This window comes from Cavia porcellus, unplaced genomic scaffold (genome assembly GCF_034190915.1).
Source record: "Cavia porcellus strain 051 isolate PalLab524CR breed Dunkin Hartley unplaced genomic scaffold, mCavPor4.1 scaffold_1, whole genome shotgun sequence".
Taxonomy (NCBI): Eukaryota; Metazoa; Chordata; class Mammalia; order Rodentia; family Caviidae; genus Cavia; species Cavia porcellus.
In genome coordinates, this window is record NW_026947484.1 from 76,776,235 (window position 1) to 76,802,004 (window position 25,770).

General features: G+C 39.5%; 1 protein-coding gene across 1 annotated transcript in view; it reads left to right on the top strand.

Annotated features, from left to right (window-relative positions):
• The window catches only part of Dmrt1 (doublesex and mab-3 related transcription factor 1), a 105,158-nt gene that overhangs the window by 53,932 nt on the left and 25,456 nt on the right, over positions 1–25,770 (top strand). Inside the window, exon 4 of the mRNA XM_023566073.2 lies at positions 5,538–5,682. Within this exon, the coding sequence (XP_023421841.1) occupies positions 5,538–5,682 (145 nt within the window). The remainder of the gene's footprint in view (positions 1–5,537; positions 5,683–25,770) is intronic.

Genomic DNA, 25,770 nt, shown 5'->3' on the forward strand with positions numbered 1-25,770 from the left:
CTTCTTTCTGTAACAGTTCTGGAAGACCTCTAATGTTTTTATAAGCCATCTTTCAGATGGGTGACACTTGGCAGTGGCATTCATTGTAGTTTTGATCACAATTCATGTGAACACGCAAGAGAACTTCCCTAACTGCTTCAGAAAATGGCAAGGACATTGGATAAGTGCATTTGAAGTTATGGGGGAATGTTTTGAAGGGAATTAAAAGCACTATGTCTTTTACAATAATACATTTTTAAATTTAAACACTCAGTGTATATTTTGATCACATTTTGTCAACTTAGGGCAGCTTTAGATGCATCAATTTTAAATTATTTGCTTCCTGCCATCCTGCCTAAGCATTTCTTTCTCCTGTCTCCTTCCTGCTTTCCTCCCCTACCCCTACTGGAGAAATGGCATCCTTCCCGTGTTTGAACAAGCCCTCCTAGGTTTTCAGCATCTGAGTGAAGGTGACACATCCCAGCCTTCCTTCGGGCAGGAAGCAGTCCCTGGGCTCTGTGAGAATCCCTCAAAAGGGCTTCTCCTGTCCTTTTCTCCTTTTTTTTTCTTTCCTGTTGGGCTTTCCACAGCCTGATGACCTGAGAGGACAAGAGGTCAGCACAGTGAGGGAAGGCACAAAATCAGAAGAGAGGTAACTAATCCGTAGAGGAGAGAATGGGAAAAGAAAGCAGAGATCCAGGCACTGTAGCTGTGGGGAATCCGCCTGTACCATGTGACTCAGCCTTGGGTCCTTGGGGCTTCAGTATTCTCTGAAATGTGTGCATAATAGCACTCACTTTTAGCCTGTGTAGTAAAAATAATTATTTCCAGCCAGGACTTGTGAAGTTCCAGAGAAAAAGTGACATTCACATTTCAGTAGGAGATGGGGACTTTCTGGTGACAAACCAACCCATCCCTAGGAAGGTCTGCAGGCCAGGATGGCTTCTGTTGGAATGAGGCATCTCATTTCAGATGGTTTGTAAAGAAGCTTCTGTTAAAGCCAAAGAAATCATTTAATGAAGGCAAAACCTAGCACTGGCTTTTTTCACAGTGTGTCTAGAGACCTGGACTTCTAGTCTGTGTACAATTCTGCTGCTTTTTAGAAAAAGTTTCTGATCAGAAAACCAGAGGTTCACCTCAAATGTGGCTTTTTCAATTTAAAAAGACTGTTAGCCACTTTGCAGTGCCCAGGGAATCTTTGCTCCTGTAGAGAAATCTTCTCGGGAAGACAGGTCCCTTTCTTACATTAACACCAGTTCAACATAGCTACATTTCATATGGTTATGAACCACAGGATAATTTGGCCTTCAGGAATTCCTTTTAGCTGTTCACTTGAAAAAGTAGTCAATTCAATGCAAGATTAAAAAGTCTACCTAAAGTCTTAATACAGAATTAGTGAATACTACGTAGATATTTTTTAAAAGAGAAATGAGTCCAAAGATTTGTATATTTTGCTGGGATATTATCGTTACTATAAAATAGGGTGGCTAAGGTTTATGAAAGGAGGCCTATGGTTCATATTTATTGCAATGCTGTTCTCAACAGTTTAATAAAACAAAACTCTGGGCTGTTAGATTTCAAACTCTGGGGTTAATAGTAGCAGCATCTGTGTTTTTACCAGGCTGCTTCCTATCTGTGGCTCATACTCTGGTTCAGAGACTGAGGCTGATAAGTGAGAGGCTTGCTTAATAATCTTCTTATCAGCTACGATACACTAATAGTGATAGTCACCAAAATTCACTGGAATCTCTGGTTTTTAGGTTTTTTACTTGGTTTACTTATTTAAAGGAATAAAAAGTAAAACCTTGAGAAGAAACAAAGTAGTATTACATAAAGGGAGAAAACGTTCCTTAGGAATGCTGAACAGTTCTCTAATTTGTTAACACACCTGTTCCTGAGTGCAACTGTGCTAGGAGCCACTGGGGCATTAGGTTAAAGCAGGGCTCCTCAGCTTTGGTCCTGTGGAAGTGTGGGGCTGGATAATTTTTTATTGTGCTGAGCACTGCCCTCTGTCCAGCAGCCTGTCTGCCTTTACCAGTTGCCAGCCATGCCAGTAGTATCCCCTCCCCCTACCAAGTGTGACAATTCAAAATGTCTCCAGACACCCAAAGTGTTGTGTACGCTCACACAGTTTGAGCTACTGGTTTAAGGTAACACGACCAATTTCAAAGATTTTGTTACTTACTCATTTTGTTTAAGCCAAAGGTAGCAGGGTTGTGAAATTTTTTTTAAGGTTAGAAGGGATCAGGAACTGATTTGGAGTGTAAAATCACAGTTCGTGGGTGTGTTGCAGTTCCTTTTTAACTTCCTATGTCTGGGAAACACTTGAGATTACTCTTCTGTAATGGGAGTGCTTATTTGTGGATTATTCTTGGAGTTCGATGTAGCTGAAGTGATTGTTGACCTCGAGAAGTTCAAATTTTAATAATCAAATGGAGCCTGACCTTCTGTATCTTCTTTGTGTTTTGCTGGAAGTTTTTAGGAGCTCAGTGTTCCTGGGTATTACTCACTGGGGAAATTGAATATTAAGACCAAGTAACTCATTTCCTAGTTCCAAATAAAGCTTATTATTTGATGCTTTCTATAAACGTAGAAAAAGAAGATGGGGAATGAACATACGCATGCATTTGAAATTGTGCTTACTTTCCAGTAAGCTTTTGTTAAAGCGAGTGCCACCATTTATCTGAATAATTTTGGAATTGGCAGCAGTTGACCAGTCTTTTTGTCGTACTTGACCTTTTGTATTCTTTAGTTAATACAACAGATGTTGGGATTCTGAAGTATGTTGGGGATATGTCATTGGTTTAGGTACTGGTTCCCAATTGTGGGGATGCTAGAATTGCCTGAGGAGTTCTGCAAAGACCCATAACACATCTCAGACCAGTTGAGCCAGATTTTACTGGAGCTAGCATCCATGCCTGAGTGCTTGGATGCCCCTTTCATTTATTGCAATAGGAGTCAGAAGTTGAGAACCAGTGTACATTTGCATAAAGTTTTATTGGAACGCAGCCATGATCATTCATTTGCAATTGCCAAGAGAGCTATGATTTGTAAAGCCTAAAATACTTATTCTTTGACAATTTGTAGACTCTGCTGACCTTGCTGTGGAGTCACAGCAGACATTTGTCAAATACTCTGAAAAGAAAATTTGTATGAACTTTCATAGTAAAATAAAGTGTTTTGCAGAGCCTACAGGCTCAAGTTTTGTCTGTTTTTTGTACATAGGGAAAAGTGGAAAGCATTTTCCTTGAGGAACTGACTTGTAGATTTTGCCAGACCTGAGGAACAATAGCTTGGCACCCAGAGTAGACCGGCCCTATGGCTTATATTAGGGCCTTTGCACCTAACAGCCTGCCCTTTGCCTACTAGTCTAGGGCTCATTCCCCAAACTGCATAACTGACTTGAGGGCAGTCTCTGGAGGTAGAACTGGCTCTTCCTTTCAAAGTGAGCTTGAGTTTGTTGTAACCATTACGGCACTAACACATGGCAGCAAGCCTTGAAAAAATTTTGAGTTCTGGAAAAATTTACAGATATAAAAAGAAAAGTGATGAAAAGGGAATTCTGCTGTTTATATAAGCTTCTACCCTTTGCACCCATTGGAAACTGAAGGTTGTAATGCTAAAACAAGTTGATTTTTTTTTTAAGCTGATCCTCCTTTGGTCTTGGGCTCCTAAGTGTGAAACGATCAATTATTTCAGCTTGTTGTCACCAGAACAAATCTGAGGACCAGCAGAATCATCCTCTCTGGGAAGCTTGTCAGATTCCAGGTTTACTGCATCAGAATCTGCATTTGGCAAATCCCCAGGCCATTTGTGTGCCCATTAAGGGACGCTGGGAAATGCCAGTTTAATTGATAACTGGGTGCTGCTCTGTGTGGTAAACTGCTACTATTGATTATTCTCCCTGTTAATGGTTTCATGGCTCCCTAATGGACCTCCAGACTTGAGCTCCCTCGAGTGGGTGGGTGCCAGTTCTTTTCCTCTGGCTATTTTCCAAGTGCAGCTGACTTGACTTCTTGTTTAGTAACGATTTATATGATGGTAGAAAAGAGAACCGAGTGATTCATCAAGAAGAGATGTTATTGTATATGTTTTGAAAAAGTAGAAAGGATAAAGGGAACTTGCCCAGGAAAACCTCACTTGAAAGGAAATTGCCACATGTAGTAAAGTTGTCTTTGGTTCCCCTTGGGGCAAGAGTGCACTCCTCAGAGCATGAACTTGAGCTGGGAGGATCACAAAAATCCTCTTAAGCATCTCAAAGGGTCATGAAAATCAGAAATTCTTTTCCACCAACCAATGCCATAGTATTCAAAGTACATTTGGGCTGGGGTTACTTGGGCAGTTGTTGTCTCATAAAAATTATTAAGGAAGCTTCTTACTTAGTTTTGCCTGCCAGGTTCTGGATAGTATAGGAAGTAATCTATCAAATGGTTCTGTCAAAGCGCCCAATGATTCTTTATCAAAGTAGCATTCTAAACATTTGAACCGAAAATATGATTTTGAAATTATTTCTTAGTTCTGATCGTAATTGTTTTATTTTGGACATTCTATTTGAAGGATTTATTTTTAAAAGGTTAATACCATTCACATGGACAGAGGTAGAAGCAGTGGAGTGCTTGCCTAGTGTACACAGGGTTCTGGGTTCTAACACCAGTACTGTGAAGAACAAGTGGAATCCATCAAAATTTAATGTGAAATAGTGGTATAAATAAAGTCCAGCTGTGTTCTTGATATGAGGATACAATTATGAGTCCAGTGCTTAATATCTATACCATTAGGATCTGTGCAGGAAATGATTTTAAATGATTATGGAAGTAGCCCTTCCAAACTCATCAGAAGATCTGGGAAATTCAAAGTGGGTAGCCCCTTCTGAGCCACCAGGTCACATCTCCTGAGCTTTGAATGAGAGGTCAGGAAGCTCCAGAACTGCTGCTTATGTAAAAGCTGCATCGGGTCCCAAAGGCAGGGTCTGATCCAGAGATTATCAGGTCCTCATTCCACAGCTGCTGGAGGAAGGGCTTGCGCCTCTCTGTGCCTTTCCCATCTCTACCCTCTAGCTGAGTCCAAATCACCTCCAGAATCTAGATCCTGGACCTCAGTCCCCTGCTAAAGGAAAAGCACAGAAGGATGTAGGAAGAGATGCTGAGTGACAGGAGCAGCACACCATCACACCAGTGACTGCTGTCTTACCCCATGCATGCTCTGCATGTTGTTTACAGTGTTTTATTTGCTAGCCATCTTATATGAACAGTATATGGTAACAAAGGTCAAGTGCCAGTTTCACACCTGAGAAATACATGCAGAGGTCCAGTAGCCTCGGCAGTGTTACAGTGGATTTCGTTAACTCCCCAGCACTGCTCTCCCATCTCCACTACATTGTTCTTTTCAGTACTTGTTGAGCATCATCCAGCAGGAGGGAATTTAGAGATGCTTTCAAGGGTATTCCAGAATGTAAGAGATATGAGGGTGCACCAGCCTGGGGTGTTTTTTGAGGGGGTGGTAATAATTGTTAAATGCAGCTTTGGTTTCAGTGTGTTCCTTCTTTTTTTCTTTCACAGATGAAAAGCTCGGAGAACCGCCATGCGATGAGTTCCCAGTACAGGATGCATTCTTACTATGGGCCTCCCTCCTACCTGGGCCAGAGCATGTCCCAGATCTTCACTTTTGAGGACAGCCCGTCTTACTCGGAAGCCAAAGCAAGCGGTAGGTGTTTACAGATTGCTTTAGAGTTGGGAGTGAGTGCCTGTCCCGCACTGTGTCACCAGCCCCATTGGACTGCTTCTCTCTTAGGAGCTGGTAGAAAGTCTATTATGTGTAAAACTTAGACAAGTGTGCTTCACAGTATTTAGCTATAGAAGAGTCTCTATTTTCGTTGTGTCAGTGTGTGTGTGTGTGTGTGTGTGTGTGTGTGTGTGTGCAGGCGTGTGTGTGTTAATGAGGACTGAACACAGGGTTCCGCGGGTGCTACACAGGTGCTCTATGACTGAGCTACATCTCTAAACATTTTTGTTTTTAAGACAAGACTAAATTTCCCAGATTGGGCTTGAATTTAGAATCTTCCTGCTTCAATTTCCTGAGTAGATGGGGTTGTAGGCATATACCACTATACCTGACTTGCTTAATTCTTACAATGATTTTTTTCCCTTTATGGATAACTGCTGTGATAATTAGAAACACTCTCATTCAAAAGCTGAAAATGTATTTTCTGGACAATCAGAGGGAAATATAGGATCACTTTTTCTCCCCAGTTACAGAGATCAAATCCAGGTCTTATACATGCCAAGCATTGTACTGCTGAGTTATATCTCTAGCCCCCAGAATGTGGTTTTTTTTTTTTTTTTTTTTTTTTTGAGACAAGAGTCTCTCTGTGCAGTTCAGGCTGGCCTTGAATTCACTATGTAGCACAAGCTGGCCTCAAACTCACAGTGATCGTCCTTCCTTTGCCTCCTGAGTAAAGGGCTTATAGGGAACTGTAGTGTCCAGCTCAGAATATGGTTTAAGTTCGTGTGTGCGTGTGTGTGTGTGTGTGTGTGTGTGTGTGTGTGTGTGTGTGTGTGTTGAATATCTGTGTAATAAACACTTGTTTTTCAAAGATTTTCATTTAAAGATTGAAAGTATATTTATCTTCTGCAGGAAAGTAAAATAACATAATAAAACATTTTTTAATACAGTAGATCTTGGAGTTTATGCAGTAGCAATGCAGATAACTCTGATATAAAGGCTTTAAAATAAAAATGAATGTTTAATGAACCAAAGCACTTTGAAATACACAATTTCTCAACTTCAGTTTTAACCTTCTCCGCAGCATCTATGCTGTGATGATAGGCAGATCTTTTATGGCTCCTGTGCTTCCAGATGCTGTTTATAAATTCTTCATATTTATACATCATCATTTTATTTAGGAAAATGAGACATGAACACAGTTGAGGCATAGATAGAAATCAGGATAGTGGAGTGAATGGCTTGGAAGAGAAGTGATCTACCAGAGTTTACCAAGTACTATATAAAAGAAGTTTGTTTTCTAAATAATTTGACTCTATAGAAAACTGAGTAGTTTCCATAATCTATATATTCTGTATTAATGGAAGTCACTATTTTAGTACAGTAAATAAAACATCACTTTCCCAGTGTTTTGAGATTTTATTGTTCTGAATTTGGAAATCAAGGCATTGCTGTGAACTCATTATCTGAAGAGTTTGAGCTGTAGAAACTGAAGTATACATTGCTGGTTGCACTTTCCTTTCCTTAATCACTGTCATTAGTGGACAAGCACACTTCTTATATTAACCCTAGTGCTGTGGACCTACATGACACTTTTTTCATTCTACCTTTCATTCTGGATGTAAGGATTATAAAACCCTTAGGGACAGAGGACACATACCATATACCTTTTATCTCCTCTGATGACTTCCATTTGGTGTTTTTGGTTGAGTGACTGAGTGAATGCATTTGGTACATTTTTAAGTGAATTGGCCCTGTAAGGGAAGACAAGCATAAAAGGTCAAAAGCCTAACTCTGTTGTCTGATGGAACCACCACACAGTTTGCAGATGAATCAGTTAAGGAAACGTTTGTATAGAAAATTAGGAATGAAACTCACTTGCAGGAAGAAATTGCTAAAGCTTCTTATTTAAGGAGTCATGGAATATTTTTAGAAGCACTGCGGTGCTTGAGACAAAGGTATAAAAATAGAGCAGGGCAGTAAGAAAAACTGTAAGTGGCAATTTATTAGAGTAGAGAGGAACAATCCACAGAAGAGGAGTAGGCATTCGAATTTATGGTGGAAAGGAAGTGTCAGAAGAAGAGGGGTTCCAGTCCAGGAGAAAGGCCAGTGGTACAGTCTTCATAAGAAAAGATTGCTAGAATTTCTTACTTTTCTAGAGATGTGTACATCTCTAGATGTGGCTTCAGGTTTAAGTTCCTGGTGCCATCTAAGTCCCTAACAGTCAGGAGTTCAAGCTACAGAAATGAAGGCTCTGGCCAGGACAAACTGCAATACAATCTGTAGTACTGTATTTACTTTGGAATTACTGTGGAGATATAAATTAATAAAAAACCCCAATGCTAGCTAATATTTTTTAATGTAGCTTTTGACTTGTAAATATGTGCTATCTGAGGCATAGATCATGACTTTTTTTTTTTTTTTTTTTTTTTTTGGTCTTTTTCCTTTTTATCGGTACCAGGGATTGAACTCACAACTGCCTGCTTGCAAGGCAGGCTCTTATGCCGCTGAGCTAAATCCCCAGCCCTGATCATGACATTTTTACAAAGCAAATGGGATAGGGGGAGAAATAGTGGTTGGAACAAGGGGACTCACAGGTCATCTTTTGGGACATAGGATCTTTAGTCTCATCATCAGCATTTAGCAAAGTGGGAAGCCTTTTGGGACTAGTTAGCTATTTTAGTAAGTACCATTGAGCGAGAGATAGAATGTGGCACATGGGGATGGGGACATTAGTATATCTAATGTGAGAAATTGGCAAAGGCCAACCGTTAATTCCATTTAACTATCAAAGTTGAGTTTCTTTGGTTGGTTGTTTCAATAAATAAGTTACGATTTCTAAGTAGTACACTCAATATCATAAGTGGTTACTTCTAAATGATTTGAAGAACAATGTTTTAAATAGGCTTAATGTTTTCTTTAAAGTGTTATTTTAGTAAATTTATGTTTCTTTAATTTCTTTAAAGGTAAGTTGAGCATCCAAAGAAATGAGTCCAAGTTCAATGTTTTCCTCTGGTCCTGCCAAGATAGCAAAATGAACATAGAGTGTTGAGGAGCAAAGAATCTCAAGAGAAGTTTTTCTTTTACCATGCAGCTATTTGATGTTTTTCCTTGTTAAAAAAAAAAAAAACAGAGCTGTTTGCTTTCTTTTTAATACCTTGAAGTGTCAGTAGATGAGAGAGATGGTGGACTGGATCATGCAGAGCCTTATAAGCCATGGCAAGGACTGTGGCTTTTATTTCATGAGATGAAAAGCCACTTGAGGGTTTTGAGTAAGGGGCGATGTGTTTGACTTATGATTTTAAAAGACCATTCTGATTGCTGTTTAAGAATGGGCTATAGTATGCAGATGTAGAAACAGAGAAGTCGGTTAGAAGGCTGTGGCAGAAATTCTGGCAAAAGATGGTAGTGGCTTAGTGTGGGACATAGTGATAGTGACAGGTGGTTCAATTCTGATGTCATTCAAAGATATAACCAAGACGATTGGCTGATGGGTTTGGGATACAACAGGAAGAAAAGAATTAGGATTACACTGTAATTTTTGACCTAACAAAATAGAAGATTGAAGTTTCCATTTTTTGAAGTAAAAATGACCATGAGAAGCATAGGTAGTGGCCATTAGGAGATTAATTTTGTACTTGTTAGACTTAAGATGTTCATGAGTCATTTATGTTGACTGTGAAGTAGGAATTGGATATATGAAGTCTGGAGTCAAGGGGAAATATCCTTATTAAGAGTGAATATTGGAGAGTTCAGCGCATAGATGTTATTTGAAGTAAATATAGTGAAATCACAGAGCCAAACAATGCTGACAGGCCAAATGAGATGAGCACTGGAATTGATAGTCAACTGTTGCCAGGTAGAAATGACAGAAGACTTTGCAGAGTGGCTGCCTTGGTGGGGAGGGGGGATTCAAAGCCTGACTGCATATATCTGAGTACATGAGAAAGGAGAATCAGGGCAGTGAGTATGGACAGCTCTTCTAGGAATCTTGCCACAGAGGGAAGACTGAGATGGGGCAGTTACCTGAAGGGAGGGGAGTTTAGAAAGAGACCTCTCCTTTTGTTAGATAAGGGACATATGATGGTAGATCTGGATGCTAGTGGTAGTGATCTGGTAGAGGGAGAGCTTGATGGCTCCTGATGTGTTGTGGGGCACCTTTGGAATAGCAGTGTCTCTGAGTGACAAATGGAACCAAAGATGTTGATCTCCAGCTCCAGGCTAGTGTGTGTCTGTGAATGTTTTGTATAAGAGCAGGTATAAGAGTAGGAATAAGATAGAAATTGAAGATAAATGGAAACTTGTGGCTGTTTGACAGAATAAATTTTTATTTATTGTTTTTCATTTTCTAGTAATTTGTTTTTTATTGAGGTGTAAGATTCACCTAACATAAAATAGTTATTAACCAGTTAAAAGGTTCAGTTCATTGGCATTTGCAACAAAATGTTGTACAGCTGTCAGCTTTACCAAGTCCCAAGTCCTTTTCATGGTTTGGATAGGAAACCCCATATCCATTAAGCAGTCAGGCCCCATTCTCTTTTTCCTAAGTCTTTGGTAATCATCCTGGTAAAGCTTGCCCATTCCTGATACTTCATGTAAATGTAATCATATGACATGTAGCCTTTTGTGTATGGCTTCTCTTTCTCTTAGTCTGCTGCTTTATGGTTCATCCACGTTATGGCATACGTAAGTACTGTATTTCTTTTTATGGCTTAGTAATTTTCTACAGTATGGATGTACCACATTTTGTGTATCTGCTCATCAGATGATGGATGTTTGGGCTGTTTTCATCTTTTATGTACTGCAAATAGCACTGGCATGAAATTCATATTAAAGTGTTTTATATTTATTTTCATTTCTAGTTTTACACCTAGGAGTGCATGTTAGTCAGCTTTTTGTCACAATAACAAAATACATGAGATAAAAAAAAATACATGAGATAATCTGTTAAATCAAGCGGTTTATTTGAGGCTCACAGTTTGGAGATTCAGTCCATTTTCAAGTGGCCCCCTTGTTTTGGACTTTGTGAGCTTGTGCATCATGGGTGCCATGGAAAGGATGGAATATTAGTTAACTTTCTATTGCTGTAACAAAATATTTTCTTACGCAACTTAAAGGAGGAAGGATTTATTTTGGCGTATGTTTTCATTTACTTTGGCTCATGTTTTCAGTCCATAATCTGCGAGCTTCAAGGCAGAACAGCATGGCAGAGGGATGTAGCAGGAGACAAACACTCATGTTAGGGTGGCCAGGAAGCAGAGATAAGAACAGAACCAGGGAGGAATGTACTTCAGATCAAGTCCCTAGTGACCTACTTTCATCCAGGTCCTACCTCCTAACAATGGGCCAGTGGTAGCACATCCAAAAGCCTCATTTACGAATGCATGAAACCCTTGGGAGCCATCTAGATATAAACTGTGACAATCAGCAAAGCTCTCACAGCAACACCTCTGTTTTAATAGGTTCACACCTGTCTCCAGGTGGATGATGTTTAGTATTTCTAAATGTACCTTTTCCTACCTGTTGGATTTGAGTATTACATCTTTTGAGTACATGCCACACCACTTTAGGTTTACTATAGTGAAGGTGAACATACTTTGTTTAATTTATGATTTCAGTTTATATGTGAAAAATGGTGCCTCCTGTCTCTTTAGCTTCTTTGACTTTGCCCAACTCAGAAAGAAGGCATAGGCTCCTGCATAGCTCCACTCTTGTCACATTCAACCTGGATCTTTTCAGGAAAAAGAAACAGACATTCAGTGTGCTTCTTTTGGGTCTCCAGGTGTCCACATATTACTCGGTTAATGTACAGAGGATGTCAACAGTTTTGCAAGGTGAAGTGCAGAGTGTGTATTTTTACCCGGAGTTCAGATGGCTAGGCCAAGGAAGGGTCTTGAGTTTGAAGCCTCATGTTCTTTTGTAACTTCTGAGTGGCTTACAGAAGGCTGGGTGCTCCAAAGAACTAGTTGGTGGGTCCTTAGCATTAGCATTGCTGCAGGACGGTGAATCTAGAAGTGTCCTTTCACTGATACTATATGCCCTTCCTCCATAATTGTCATGACTACATGCAGAATGGTTAAGCTATCACCAGAATGAATGGACTTGGAAGATCAAAAGGGTATGACCTTCCCAGTTTTGCAGATGAGAACACTGAGGTTGCAGGGCTACTAGCTAAAAGCATCCTCCGGTCTCCTGCAGAGCTGCCTGCTATGTGAGGACTGGCTTAGTGACACTTACCTTAGTGCCTCAGTTTCCTCACCTGTCACAGGGTGAAGATGCTGGCCTTGTGGAAATCTAGTGGTTTTTGTGAGGGTGAAAGGATGTTCTATTTATAAAGAAGATCAGTAAATCACAAATGCAGTGAGAGATGATAGGTATTGTCATGGCTCTCCCTTCATTCCTGCCAAGGTGTTGCTGGTGTTTCAGACAGTTCTTACAAGACAGAAAGATGTTCTGGAATATTCTGAGGCCTGACTCAAGCATCAGAGAGAGTGGGTAAAGGAATCTGAAACTCTTTTCTGGCACATGTGTTCTGCTCTGGGTTGCATGGCACTCTGTAGTAAAGTATACTGCTGACCCCTGTCTTTCCTTGCTTTAAGGAAAGCTGAATGCATTTTATGCAACACTTAAAAGATGTTGAATATGATTTAAACTTGGCACTTTAGGAAATGACTTATCATTTGCTAAATTTCAAAGAAAAGAGCACTGGGCTTCTAAGCCTATTTTCCTTATGTGACCTTTTTATTCTTAGCCTTGGCTTTGAACAGAGTTAAGTGGAGCATTCAGTGGCATGAACCGAGGAGGCCAGTATGTGAAAGGGAATGCACCCCACCCCCAGGCGGGAGGCTGGCTCAGTTCTCCAGCTCTGGAGCCAGAAGCAAGATGTTCTCTTAATGTCTTAGAGCTTCAGGTAACCTTTTCTAAAAAGCTGAAAACAGTTAACAGCTTTATTTTTATATATAGATTCTTTATATTTGAATAATTATGTAAAAGAGAGTAACACTTTTCATCTAGCAACCTGTCGGTCTCATGTGAAGACCCATCCCGGTGTCTTATATACCTTTCTGTTTCAGCAAGTGCCAGGCAGTGGGTTCTATAAATGTTTTCCACCATGAAGGAGGGCGTAGTTCTTGTTTCATGGGGATTGTGATGCATCTAACTGTATGTGTATTGTGATTCTTGAAATTCATTAGATGTCATAGTCTGCCAAATGAGGAAGGTAGAGAATGCTAATTTTAAGCATGTAGTTAATATTTAGAAGTGGCAGCTTTAAACATTTTTTTAAAAATATCATATATATATATTTACTGCATAAAGCACACTGCTGTTTGCAAAGAATGCAATGAAAAACAATCAAAAGGGGGCAGTGTGTAAGGGGACTAGAAGGTCCTACAGTATAACATAGAAGTAGGAGCAGACTTGATATGCTGCTTGATGTGGACAGGCCAAGTTCTGCCTTTTCTTCAAATATTTTTTCTTTCTCCATAAAAAGCATGCTGCAGGTCTAATTGTAGGCAAGACTGAGAACTGGTGGGACCCTGACATGTCCTGTTATTCGACAATGCCACCTCTAGGCTATCCTCTAGAGACACTAGGCACTCCTCAGAAGCCTGCTTGAGGAGGTCAGGCTCACTCTTGTGAGGAAAAGGTTTAGTCACTCTAGCACTGAAGCAAGAATTTCAGAGAGGCCGTTCTTCCACGGAGAGCCAGGTTTGTGTTGTTCTTTGGGTGCCAGTAGTTATGTTCTCAGAAGACTCTTGGATAGTTCATGGTCTCTGGGATGAGTAAGAACCCACCTGTTGGTTTGTTCGTTAGTTTGTTTATACTTCACTGACCTGGCATTAGATATCCTGGCAAAGCATTCAGTAAAATAAATCAGACATAAGTGTGAATGTAGATGCAGCCACCAGACCACAAACATCATGTAGAAACACTGTTTCTTTAGAAAATTTGAGTTTTAAGAACTCAGTTCTTCACCTCTAATTGGTTTTAAGTTAAGAATGTAACCCTGCAAAAGGGTCCAGAAGAATTTAATAGTCACACACAGTGTGAGCAGACTACTGTGACTTTCTCTAAGCCCCAAGATGTTAGTGGTTAAAAGGAAGAGTTTAAGAATTCACATTGCCTGAGGATTTAGCTCAGTGGCAAAAGTGCTTGTCTGGCAAATGGGTTTGATCCTCAACCACCAAATTTTTTTAAAAAAAATTCATACCTGTGATTCACTTTTTCTGAATGTTCTTTCTGCCATATGGCCTCCTTTTCCCTTTATTTCCTGCTTTCATTTCCTTCTGCTTATGAAAACTTGTGTAGTTCTTCCAGTGTACTTTATAGGTATGTAGTGCTTTATTTTTTTTCTCTAAAGACACTGAGGCATAGAGAAGATGGTTGGGGCTAGAAGGGGGTCCTGGGGTCCACTTGCCAGGTAAAGGACCTGAAGCATGATGATGATGTAAATTGTCCAGTGCCTCTTGGTCTATAATCTGGTACTCTTGTGTTTTGAAGTGTGTCCAGAAGATGATGGCTAAGATTGGGGGTTGAGAGTCCACATGGACATGTTCTGCCTGCAGGACTAAAAACACAGTTACTGAAATACTCTTGCCATGATGATAAAATGTCAAAACCTGGTCCCTTAGCACAAGCCTCATGCAGAAATGCCCAGACTACGAATGTCTTCCTGAACAGGCATCACAAGGAAACACTCAAAAGCAGCCTGAAACACACATGCCAGATGTGATGTTTCTGTCGACACATTTATGACTTGATGTTAGTTTTGTGCTCACACTTGAATTTCTTTTTATTTAATTGAGTCAAGTCCAAGTGTTGATGTCTGAAGAGGGCAAGTGTTGTAAGATTAGATAACTATCTGTTAGCTTTGAAATTGCAAATGCAAGCATTTTCATCAGGAACTTTAATATATTTTTTCCTGTTTTTCTGACATCAGAAGCTGGCATTATATAACTCTTTCTTTTGTTTTTAAATTAGTGTGAGTAAAAGAGCTGCCAGTTTCTTCCAGATAATCTTTTAGAAGGAGAGTCATTTTACTCTGTCTAGTCTGAGTGTGAATTATCATCTGATGGCTTTTTATGTCCTTATTTCTTAAAAGCTGTCACAGGCCACTGTGAGGGTGCATAAGTCATCACTAAGTTTGCTCGTGTTGTTACTCAGTGACCATTCCTAGAGAGCCAGCATCCCGAGGCCTCACATGGATGTGACAGTGGCCACTGATGTTAGAGCATCCCACAACATCATTGAAGGTTTCTTCACTTGAATTTGTCTTGAATACTCTGCTTTTTGGGGGGAGTGCTCAGTGTCAAGAAAGTCAGGAGCTTATTTTCCCTGCCTAGCTCCTTAGAGGCACAGCCCAGGCCAAGTACAACTTGAATAACCTTCAGGAAAGCTGTGCTGTCCTTCTGTCGGCCGCTGTCTTTGAAAATTGCCTCCAGAGTTAGTGAGCAGGAACAGTTAAGATTTACAAACAATGATGAAGCTTGTCATGCATCTTTCACCATTCATCATCCAGGTGCCGTGCCTGGGCGGTGAAGTGTTCTTCATAAAAACCAGCTCAGTGTGAAATACACCTCGCTGCAATGTTTACTGCTCTGAAGCTCGTCAGCGGCCCTTTATAGTAAATCCAGATTGCGATGTGACATTACAGTATATCATTGCCCGGCGCGGTGGGGTTTACACTAGGAATGAGTGCAGTGCACACCAGATGAGGTGTCCAAATTGAGTTATGTCAGAATTTGGCTGTTATATGGGGATAGCTTTTGTTTTCTGAACACTGAAAGTTAGCTTTATATGTATTTATATTTATATATAGGCATATACTTCCCGTTGTGCACATATACATAGGGTATATGATACATACTAAGTTCAGGTTCCAAATGGGCCTCTGGTATAAAGAATGGTACCAAATTTTATATACCTTACAACTGTTGTTCATTGAAATTGGCATAAGAGGAATCCTTGGAGGGAATTAGAGTAGGTAAGTTATTTCATGGTAGAAGTAGGTTTGATCCTGCTGTATGTAAAGGGATCAACCATACCATCCTTTTTTTTTTTTTTTTAAACAAAACAAGAGGAACTGTTTGCTTTTCTGGATTGTCGTACACCAGAATGATCTCTTTGACGTGAAGGCAAAGAGAAGCACAGGAATGATTCCACCCATTGCTGAGCACATGCTCTTGGGAAGGTCTCTGAAGTCAGTTGTTAATTTATTTTTTCAGTGGGTAACGAAATCCTAGGGCTACCTCCGTTATTTTGAAAGCTGCTGCTTCAAAGAAGAGATTGATGGTATTTAGCTTAAAATCTGCAAAATAAAAATGCCCACTGAACTTATTGCATGGTCAGATTTATTTACATTCACCCTAAAAGTCATGATGTTAAAAATGAGTGCCATAAAAACAATAAGAGATAAGAGAAGGCTCTGCAGTCCCATGATCTGCTGCTTAACCACATGCAGTTTTAAGTTTTCCATGAAGTGTAGCAGGGTTGTTACAAGAAGCATTTTCTGGTCTTTACAAACCTGACTGTATACAAATCCAGAGTCTCTGCTCCATTCACACCTGCAGAAAATCTAGGTTAACACCCCCAAACACACTCTTTAGGTGCAGTGGTACACATATCCTTCCCAGATAAGCATTTTGCTTTTGCTAGTGGTTTCCTCTTCATTACACTGTTTTCTTACTTGATATTGATAAACATCAATACTTAATTACTTACTTGATATTCGTGCTGAAGCCTGAGCTTCCTGAAGCAGTGTCAGGAAACCAGCACAGCTGTCTGGTGCTAGCCTTTTAGAGTATGGGAAAGGAGCCCAAAGTCTTCCCTTGGCTTCCACTCCTGGTAAGGAAAGTATGGCCCTGAATCAACCAGTGTCTGCATTGGCCGTGGTGGATGGGCCAACTGCAATCATAAGGATTTTTTTTTTTTTTTTTTGGTCTTTTTCGTTTTTTATCAGTACCAGGGATCGAACTCACGACTACTTGCTTGCAAGGCAGGCGCTTATGCCGTTGAGCTAAATCCCCAGCCCAGGATTTTGAGATAAAACACGGGACACAGTTAAATTTAAATTTCTGATAAATAAAAATGTTTAGAATAAGTATATTATATATCTTATTTTACTAACTTATTTGGTGTTTCTAACATTTAAACTTAATTCAGCATCCTGTGTTTTTGTATGCTAATCCTGGCCTCCTTTGTTTCACAGATTGCCTGTCTGAACCAAGCTGGGTACAGCTCAAAATGGAAAGTGCAGAAGTTGTTAGGAGCAGTACCTTCATTAAGCATTTCCAGGAGTTACTTTTGTTTGTTTTGATGTGTGTTTTGGGGAGAGTTGGTTTTTGTTGTTGTTGGTGGTGGTGTTCTGCCTGTGGTTGTTACTGTTGTTGCCACATAAGGATGGAACCCAGGTGTTTGGACTACGCTACATCCCCACCTCTTACCTATTTATTTATTAAATGTTGAGATGGAATCTCTCTAAGCCATGTATAAAGTGATCATGTTCACCATCCTTTTTTTATAAACACAAGAAGCCCTTGAATAATCCTTGTGCCCCAGCCTCCCATCTAGCAGTTTAAAGAGTTTAGTTTTATTTCTATATGAATACTTCAGGAAGTGACATTGATTTTGCTTGTAATGGCTTCTTATGTTGGTTGAATCCACTTTATAGGTGTCCCAGTAAAATATTTCTGAGCCATAACTTACTCTTGAAAATAATAACTAGGTAATTCATAGATCTAGAGTGGTGATGAGATTCTTACATCTTTGTTTGTATCTTATAGGTCGAGTCCTCTAGATACATTAGTAGAACAGAAAATAAAAATCAGTCCATTGCTGCTAAGAATCAAAGTGGGAATTTGTGCTTCTTTTTCTTTGAGGCTTAAAAGTGGCTCTTAATACTCTTCTGCAGGGCCAGCTCCTCAGTGTCTCTCCGTAATCCCCTCAGGATATAAACTGATGGCTCCATCAGGAAAGAAGTGCAGTAAGTCCCCAACTTATGAACAAGTTCTGTTCCAGGAGAATGTTTGTAAGTTGCATTTTTATATCAGCCCAACAAAGTGAGCCTTATATATCTTCAATACACATATACATATAAAGTATGAAAAAACCACCCATGTAGACAAAAAGAATGAATTGTGTCCACCATCTTTTCCCTTTGGTCCAGTCTCTCGATTGTTTTCACTTTTGTTTCCATGGTTTTGCTTTGTACTGCCTACCAGTCCCCTCCACATCACCACTGCTTTTCTTCTTGATTTGACACATCCTGGGCTCTGACTGAGTCCTGCACTACTGTACACTATGCACTGCTTGAATTCTCCATAAACCTTGGGAGCATTTCCTCTTTTAAGTACGGAAACCAGGATTATAGGCAAACTCTGAGGATAAGTGCTCCAAATATGCAGCCCTAAGGCATACTTCATTTTTGTTACTTACATAGTGATAGAAGTGGGAAGGAGCTTAATTTTTTATTTATAACAGTTTTATTGAGATATCATTCATATACCATAACATTTACCCTTTCTAAAATGTGCAGTTCAGTGGTTTTAAGTTTATTGACAAAGTTTTGCAGCCATAGCACTGTCCAGTACCAAAACATGTCCATCATCTCAGAAAGAATTCCAGTATTCATTCTCAGTCATTTCCTACTTTTTCTCTCTCTCAGCCCCTGGTAACTACTAGTATACTTTCTTTGTCCATAGGTTTGCCTAGTCTGGATTATGTAAATGGACCCAGACAATATTCAATCTTTTGTGCCTGTATTCTTGCATGTAGCCTAGTGTTTGTAAGGTCTAATCCGTGTTGTAGCATGCTTCAGAGTTTTATTCCTTATTATAGTTGAAAAACATTCCATTATATGAAAGAGCTTGGTTCATTTTGAGTTCAAAAACTTGTAGACTCAGCAAATCTATTAAACCACAAGATTTCCAAAGTGAAAAGTATATCTTACCTCATTTTATTAAGTCTCCAACTCTCAACACTGGACACGTGAATGTGTGTGATGAGCAGAGTCCAGGGTGTGAAATGAGAGGAGGTGGTGTGTGTGGAGCTTGCATAGTACAAGTCGTGTTACTGCCCTACTTTATAGTAATGCTGTTTGTACTAGTTATTTTGGGTTACCATAGCACAAGACCACAAGGCTGGAAGGTTTAAACAACAGATATTTATTTATTCAGAGCTCTGGAGGCAGAAAGTCCAAGTTTAAGATGCCAGCAGGGTTTTTTGGTAAGGCCAATGTTGTGAGGGTATAGACTACCATCTCTAAGGCCTTTTGTGTGTGTGTGTGTGTGTGTGTGTGTGTGTGTGTGTGTGTGTGTAGAAACTGGGTGAAAGTGACTTCTGCCCCTCTTTTTCTTAAGCGTGATAGAGCTCTAGTCGTACCAGACTATGAAGTCAACTCTGTGTCCCTCAACAGGCCCTGTCTCCAAATTTAGTCACATTGGGGGGCAGTGGGCACAGTGCAGCCCATAACACCACTGAAGGGTTTTTAATGTTTTCAGATGTCTCCTCTTCTTAGTAGGGTGCCTGGGAAAAAGGGTGCCGAGATTTGGTGGGTCAGTGTATGTGGAAGAATTTGATATGTTTCTCCTCTTAACTGCCTCAGATCTAAAGTTGCAGCCCATTATGGCTCACAGAAGCCACTCTGTGTCAGGCTCTTATCTGGGGCCAGATCCACAGAGCTAGGGGAGTTTCTCAGAGATGGAGAACTCATCGGTCATTCACAGCCCAACACCTGGAGCACTTTATCCCCAACCCCACTCCCTGTGCAAATTTTGGTTTCTTCCTCCTTTTTCTTTTCTCTCTGTCTTTGTTCCTTCCCCAATTGGTCTCTGTCTGTCTGTCTGTCTCTTGCTTAATTTAGGAAAACAATTTCTGATTCTTTGCCATATTTAACCTTGAAGCAATCTGTATAACCTTAAGTAATTTAACTCTAATAATCTGCTACAGATGGGAATTTTCCAGTTTTTATGACAAAGATGGCGGGAATTAGGGTCTCCATACGTAGAAAGTGAGTGTATCATTGCAAAGTAGTGTCAGAAGAATCTTAGCCATGGTTAGAGTTCGTGAACTAGCTAATGTTAAATACTCATCAGCCAAATACAGAACATAATCTTACTCTATGAAGCACTTTGACAGATCATTTTGTTTAATCTGAGGAATAATTTTACTAGGTAGTGAGAGTCTTTTTTTCCCCTTTGATACTAACAGGGTGTCTTGTAATTTAGTCCTGACACTAGCTAACTCTGGAGTTGGCTCAGACATGTGACAGCTCAGTCCTCTAATACTGTCCCACTTTAGACCCTAGCCAAAGGTAGAATGCCCACTTTGCTATCTGACTGACTACAAATTTGGAGGTTCCTACAGCCCGATTAGGCTTAGTAATGGGAACAACTCATAGAACTCAAAAATTCTTGACTTACTATTACTGTTTTTCTGTAAAGGATTTAGTCCAGGAACAGCCAGTGGGAAGATGAGAAGGGCAAGGTGTTGGGAGTGGGTGAGGACTGAGGGGCAGAGTCCCTGTGTGTTGTGGAAGTTGCACATTTCTTACCAAGCCTTGGTCTTTCTGGCAGTCTGCCCCATCATAAAGTTATGCAGAGGGCCATTTAATTTGGACAAGAGGCTTCTGTTACTCTTACCATCTAGGAAATTCCAAACCAGAAACTGGTCTCCAAAATGAAATATCTTTCATACCAGAGACAGGTAGAGCAAAAATTATCGACCCTATTTCAGAGGTGAGAAAATGGCTGAGAGAAGAGGTAACAGAGCTGGGGATGGAGTGGTGCTCTAGTTTTTATGTCCCCTTCAAAACTCACCTTGAAATTTAGTTGCTATTATAGAAACATTAAGAGGCGGGATCTTTGAGAAGTGATTAGGTCATGAGGGCTCTGTTTTATGTCTGGATTTAAGGTCCTTGTCTTGGGGTTAAGGTCCTAACAAAAAGGTGACTTATTTTCCTGTTAAGTCTTGTGCACCTTCCCTTCCGTTCTGCCGTAGAATAATATAATACAAAACCCTCGCTGATGCCAACACCATGTTCTTAAACTTCTCAGGCTCTAGCACTGTGAGCCAAATAAATTTCTGTTCATTATAAATTTCCCAGTCTCAGGTATTCTGTTGCAGCAACAGAAAAAAAGAATAAGATAAGAAGCAGAAGACAGATCTAAAACAAGCTGTAGACAATCTGTCTCCTAACTGATCACTCAGGGAAACTGTGCCACCCCATACTCCAGTATTGAAACCTCTATTTTTAGCCTGATGTCTTAGATCTGCTCCATCTAGGATGGTGGCTGCCAGACACAGGGCTATTGAAATTTTTATTGATTAAAATTAAAGATCCAGTTCTTCTCTTATGCTAACCACTTTTCAAATGCTCAGTAGCCTTATATGGTAGAGACAACCATATTGGATGGTGCAGGAATCAAACTTGTCCATCATTGTAGAAAGTTTTATTGGTTCTATGGACTTTTATAGTGACCGCTTGTTTAAATCTGAGAACAAAGGCATGAACCCAAGTACCATATTTTCAACCAACATGATTTTAAAAGTCTAGCTTTTGTGGAAGCATCACCTCTTAAACAGACAACCCATTAGTGAAAGTTGACAAACAGTTGCTGATCGTGGGACCAAACCTGTGATACACCAAACCTGTGATACCTGTGATATCAACCTTGTTTTTAAAAATAGATGGAGGTCAGTAACAAACATAAAATTTGTTTGCTCTCATTTTAAGAATGATGTATTTGCTGTGCATGGAAAAATCTGCCTTAGAGCTTTGGGGGGCAGTATGACCTTTGGGGACTTGTAATGATTGCTGACATTGAAATTGAGACTTTTAAAGTGGCATTCATCACTATCAGATGTATGAGTGGCTTGTATTTTCTCTGATTCTGTGGGTTGGCTTTTCACACGTGTTTTTTTTTTTTACTCGTGGCTTTGGGGATTGAGCCCAGGGCTTTGCACATGCTTGATGAGTGCTCTACCATTAAGCTACATCCCCAGCCCGCCTTTTCACTTTTGTAGATTTGTGTTCTTTGCTGTACAAAAGTTTTCCATCTTGATAAAGTCCTGTTGACTTACTTTTCATCTCTGGCCCATACATTTGGAATCATACTCAAGAAATAATGGCAAAATCTAGATCATGAAACTTTTCCCTTTGTTGTCTTTTTAAAAGTTTATAGTTTCAGCTCTTAACATTTAATCTAGATATTGGGGTTGGTGATGCAGTTAAGTAGTAGAGCACTTGCCTAGAATTGTGCAGAACCCTGGGTTCAATTTCCAGTACCACAAACACAGAACAAAACAAACAAAAACTAACCCAGGTCTTTGGTCCATTTTGGTTAATATTTGTATATAGTATTTGTGTATGGTGTCAGCTAAGGGTTCAGCTTGATTCTTTCCCAGCATCATTTGTTGACAAGACTGTCCTTCTCTTCCATTGAGTGGTCTCAGCACTGGAAGAGGGAAGGGCAGAGGACTGGGTTCAACACTTGACACTTGGTGTGACCGGTTCCTATGAGCATCAGCGGTCAGACACTGTTAAATTCACAGCACTCCCTCTGGGAAGTTGCCACCTGTTGACACAGCCTGTCTCTACTTTCTTTGTTATTATTTACTTTTGTGTACTTGTCTCTGTCAGCTGGTTTAACTATATCTTTTCTCCAGTCAGTTTTGAAAGGAATAAGCTAGCAATGGAAGGGAATCTTTCCAAAATCAAAATTTATAAGAGAGAATGAAACCAGTACATGTAAAGACTGATTGGTTTTCCATTTTTCTCAATGGAAATGACTAGAATTTTTCTATTTGAAAGCGGCAAATGTCAATTTTTTAAAAACGCAGTATCTGTAGCTGCTTGTATGTAAGGTAGGGCACAGCCTCTTTAGGTGAACTGCAGTGGCAAAGCCTGCTAACCTTTAGTGTCTTATGTGACTTTGCTCAGGAACCACACTATCCCAGCTAAGTGCAGATAAGCAAAGAGGGGAAGATGTTAGTGCAGGCTGCTTGCAGCCTGAAGTTGTCAATCACCCCTTAATGTTTACAGAAGCAAAAAGTCAATGCCTCGTTGTTTTAATTTGACACACTCTTGGGTTGAGAGAGTGTAATTGCTGGAGGGGACAGTTAAGTGGCATGTTCCTTGTCAGCCTGTCTGGGTCTAACTCCAGGCTTAAGCACTTTTCTGATGAGCGATAGATTGGGTTAAATGTGGGGCTAATTGCTTGCTCCCACAGACCAGCTCCTGCCACACCTTGAACTACATTTCTATCAGCACTTGCCTGAGGCTGTGAGGGTTTATGCTGCAGAGAGTCCTTACATTCATTTTCATGAATCAATGTCAGTTTCTGAAAAACAGTTGTTACAGCTGCTAAGTGGACTGTAATAAATTACACCCCCTCCAGACCTATTGGAGTAAATCAGAACTGTTTATTTCCATCCCAGTGGTCTTTGGAGTATAAATGACTTTTTGTTTCTTATCAAACCAAATGTTTGTCTCTAGGAGATGAAGGAAAATGATTTGTTCATTTTTTTTTTATTTAATCCTGTGAATAGCACTTTGTTGCTGTTAAGCCAGAGAAGAAATTCTGTATGTTGTTAGGTGGAAAAGTCATTCCCTTGCCTCTGTCAGTGAAGTAGTTGGTAACTATACTAACTGTGATGTCAGCTGTCTTACATCGATATTTCATATGCACCAATAATAATAAAAATGGAGCACTGCTTCTTGTGCCAGTAGTTTCTAGGCAAAGAAAGTAAACTTAGAAAATGTATTCCTCCTCCAGTTGCTTGGCTGTGCTCTACAAAGGATATGCACTACCTCAAAATTACTTACTTTGAGAGTCAAAAAAAAAAAAAAAAACAACTGGTAAATGGCTGCATTCTTTTTACAAGTCTGACAGGTGAAGGTCCGACCTTTCTGGACTGGTCATAGATACTGCAGCTTGATTGTAATGGCTTCATCATTATGAAATGTCTGTTTCATATTTAATGCTAATTAAAAAGGACTAAATTCATAATTTCATATTTCTTTGCTTTTTTTTGGCTGTTGTCATCTGCCACTGGCCTTTTTCCATAGGGAGGCTTATTTTTTTAATTTTAAAAAATAAAACAAAAAATGATAGAAATGATACAGAATTTCAAAAAAGGAGAAAGAGTAGGGAATTAGCACTGGATAATATATTGCACCTTGTTATCTCAGAACTAGTTGTTCAGGTTACAAAATCTAGATAAAGTGATTAGTCAATGACAGCACAAACTGTTCTTTTTGATGAACTAAGAGAGATTAGTAGTAATCTATTTAGTGTACATACACATACAAAAATTGATGTATGTTTACCAACATACATATAATCTTTTCCTTTCTTCCTTTTTTCCTGTCCCCTACCCTAGTAGTTCTGTTCTTTTGAGCACTTTCTTTCTCTTTCATTATTATAGTATCTATTGCATATTTTGGATCTTAATACTCTTTCAGATTTTTATTTTTTATATTTTTATACTAGGGAAATATATTTATAAACGTGAGTTTGATTTATTTCACTTATGAGTATGATCTCAAGTTGCCTTCATTTACCTATAAAAGCCTCAAAATTATCCTTTTTATAGCTAAGTATATCCCATTGTATAAAAATACTACATCTTTCTTATCCATTCTGTGGTTGATGGGCATTTTGGTTGTTTCCAAGATTTATCTGTTACAAATTGTGCCACTGTAGACATGAGTGCACATATATCTCTGTGACATGATATTTTCAATTTTTCTGGGCAAATACCCAGACGGGGAATAGCTGGGTTAAATGAGACTTCCAATCCTAGTATTTTGGAGAATCTCCACACTTACATCCACAGTGGTTGTGCCATTCTGCACTCCCCCCAGCAGCGGTTCCTTTTTCCTCACAGCCCCGCCAAATTTGGTATTGGTTGATTTCTTTATGGCAGCCAATTTTTCTGGAGTGAAATGGAATCTCAGTGTTGTTTTAATTTGTATTTCTCGAATGACCAGAGGTGTTGAGAAGGTCTTCATGTATTTATTTGCCATTTTTGTTTCTTTATCTGAGAAATATGTGCTCCTTTTAGATGCCCATTTTTGGATTGGGTCTTTGAATTTGGGGGGCCTGATGTTTTTCAGTTCTTTATACGTTCTAGATATAAATCTGAGGGACAGCTTGCTAAGTTTCTTTCGTATTCTGTGGGTTTTCTCTTTACTCTGTTGGTTATTTCTTTTGAAGTACAAAAACCTTTTAACAAGACAAGATCCCAGTTGTTAATTCTGGGAAGTACTTCTATGCAGTTTGCATTTTGTTCATGAACTCTTAGGGGAAGGCTTCTTATTACTCTGCCATATTAATAATGTCTCTCAATGAAGTACCTATGATCATTTTTATTGCATTTTTATTGTGTTAATTTTTTCTTATTGTCTTAAATGTGTGTAATGTAAAATTTGCCATGATAACCATGTTTATTCAGTTCAATGGTATATGTATATTATACACACACACACACACACACACACACACACACAATATTATATCACCACTTTCTGTTTGCAGAACTCTTTTATCATCCAAACATAAGTGTTTGCCCTTTAAGCAGTAACTTACTGTGTTCTATTTTCTCAGCTTGTGATAATCTCTATTATACTTTCTGGCTCTGTGAGTTTGCCAAATTCTAGAATTTTAGATACAATATTTGTCCTTTCGTGTCTGGCTTGATTTCTCTTGGCATATTTTGAGGTTCATCTGTGTTGTAATATGTGTCAGAACCTCATTCATTTTGGGTTGAATAGATACCACTATTTTTTAATCAGTCCTCTGGGAGGTTACCTAGGAACAGTATTGCTATGTCATAGGTAATTCCTTATTTAATTTCTTGTGGAACTTCTAGTTTTCTGCAGATCATACATTCCAGTCAACAGAACACAAAGCTTTCAGGAAATACTTCTTATTTTCCGTGTGTGTGTGTGTGTGTGTGTGTGTTTTCTGACTCGTAACCTTTCAGGTGGGTGTCAAGTGGTCTCATCACAGATTTCATTTTCCTGATGACTAATGTGTTGAATATCTGTCATATGGTTATCGGTCATTT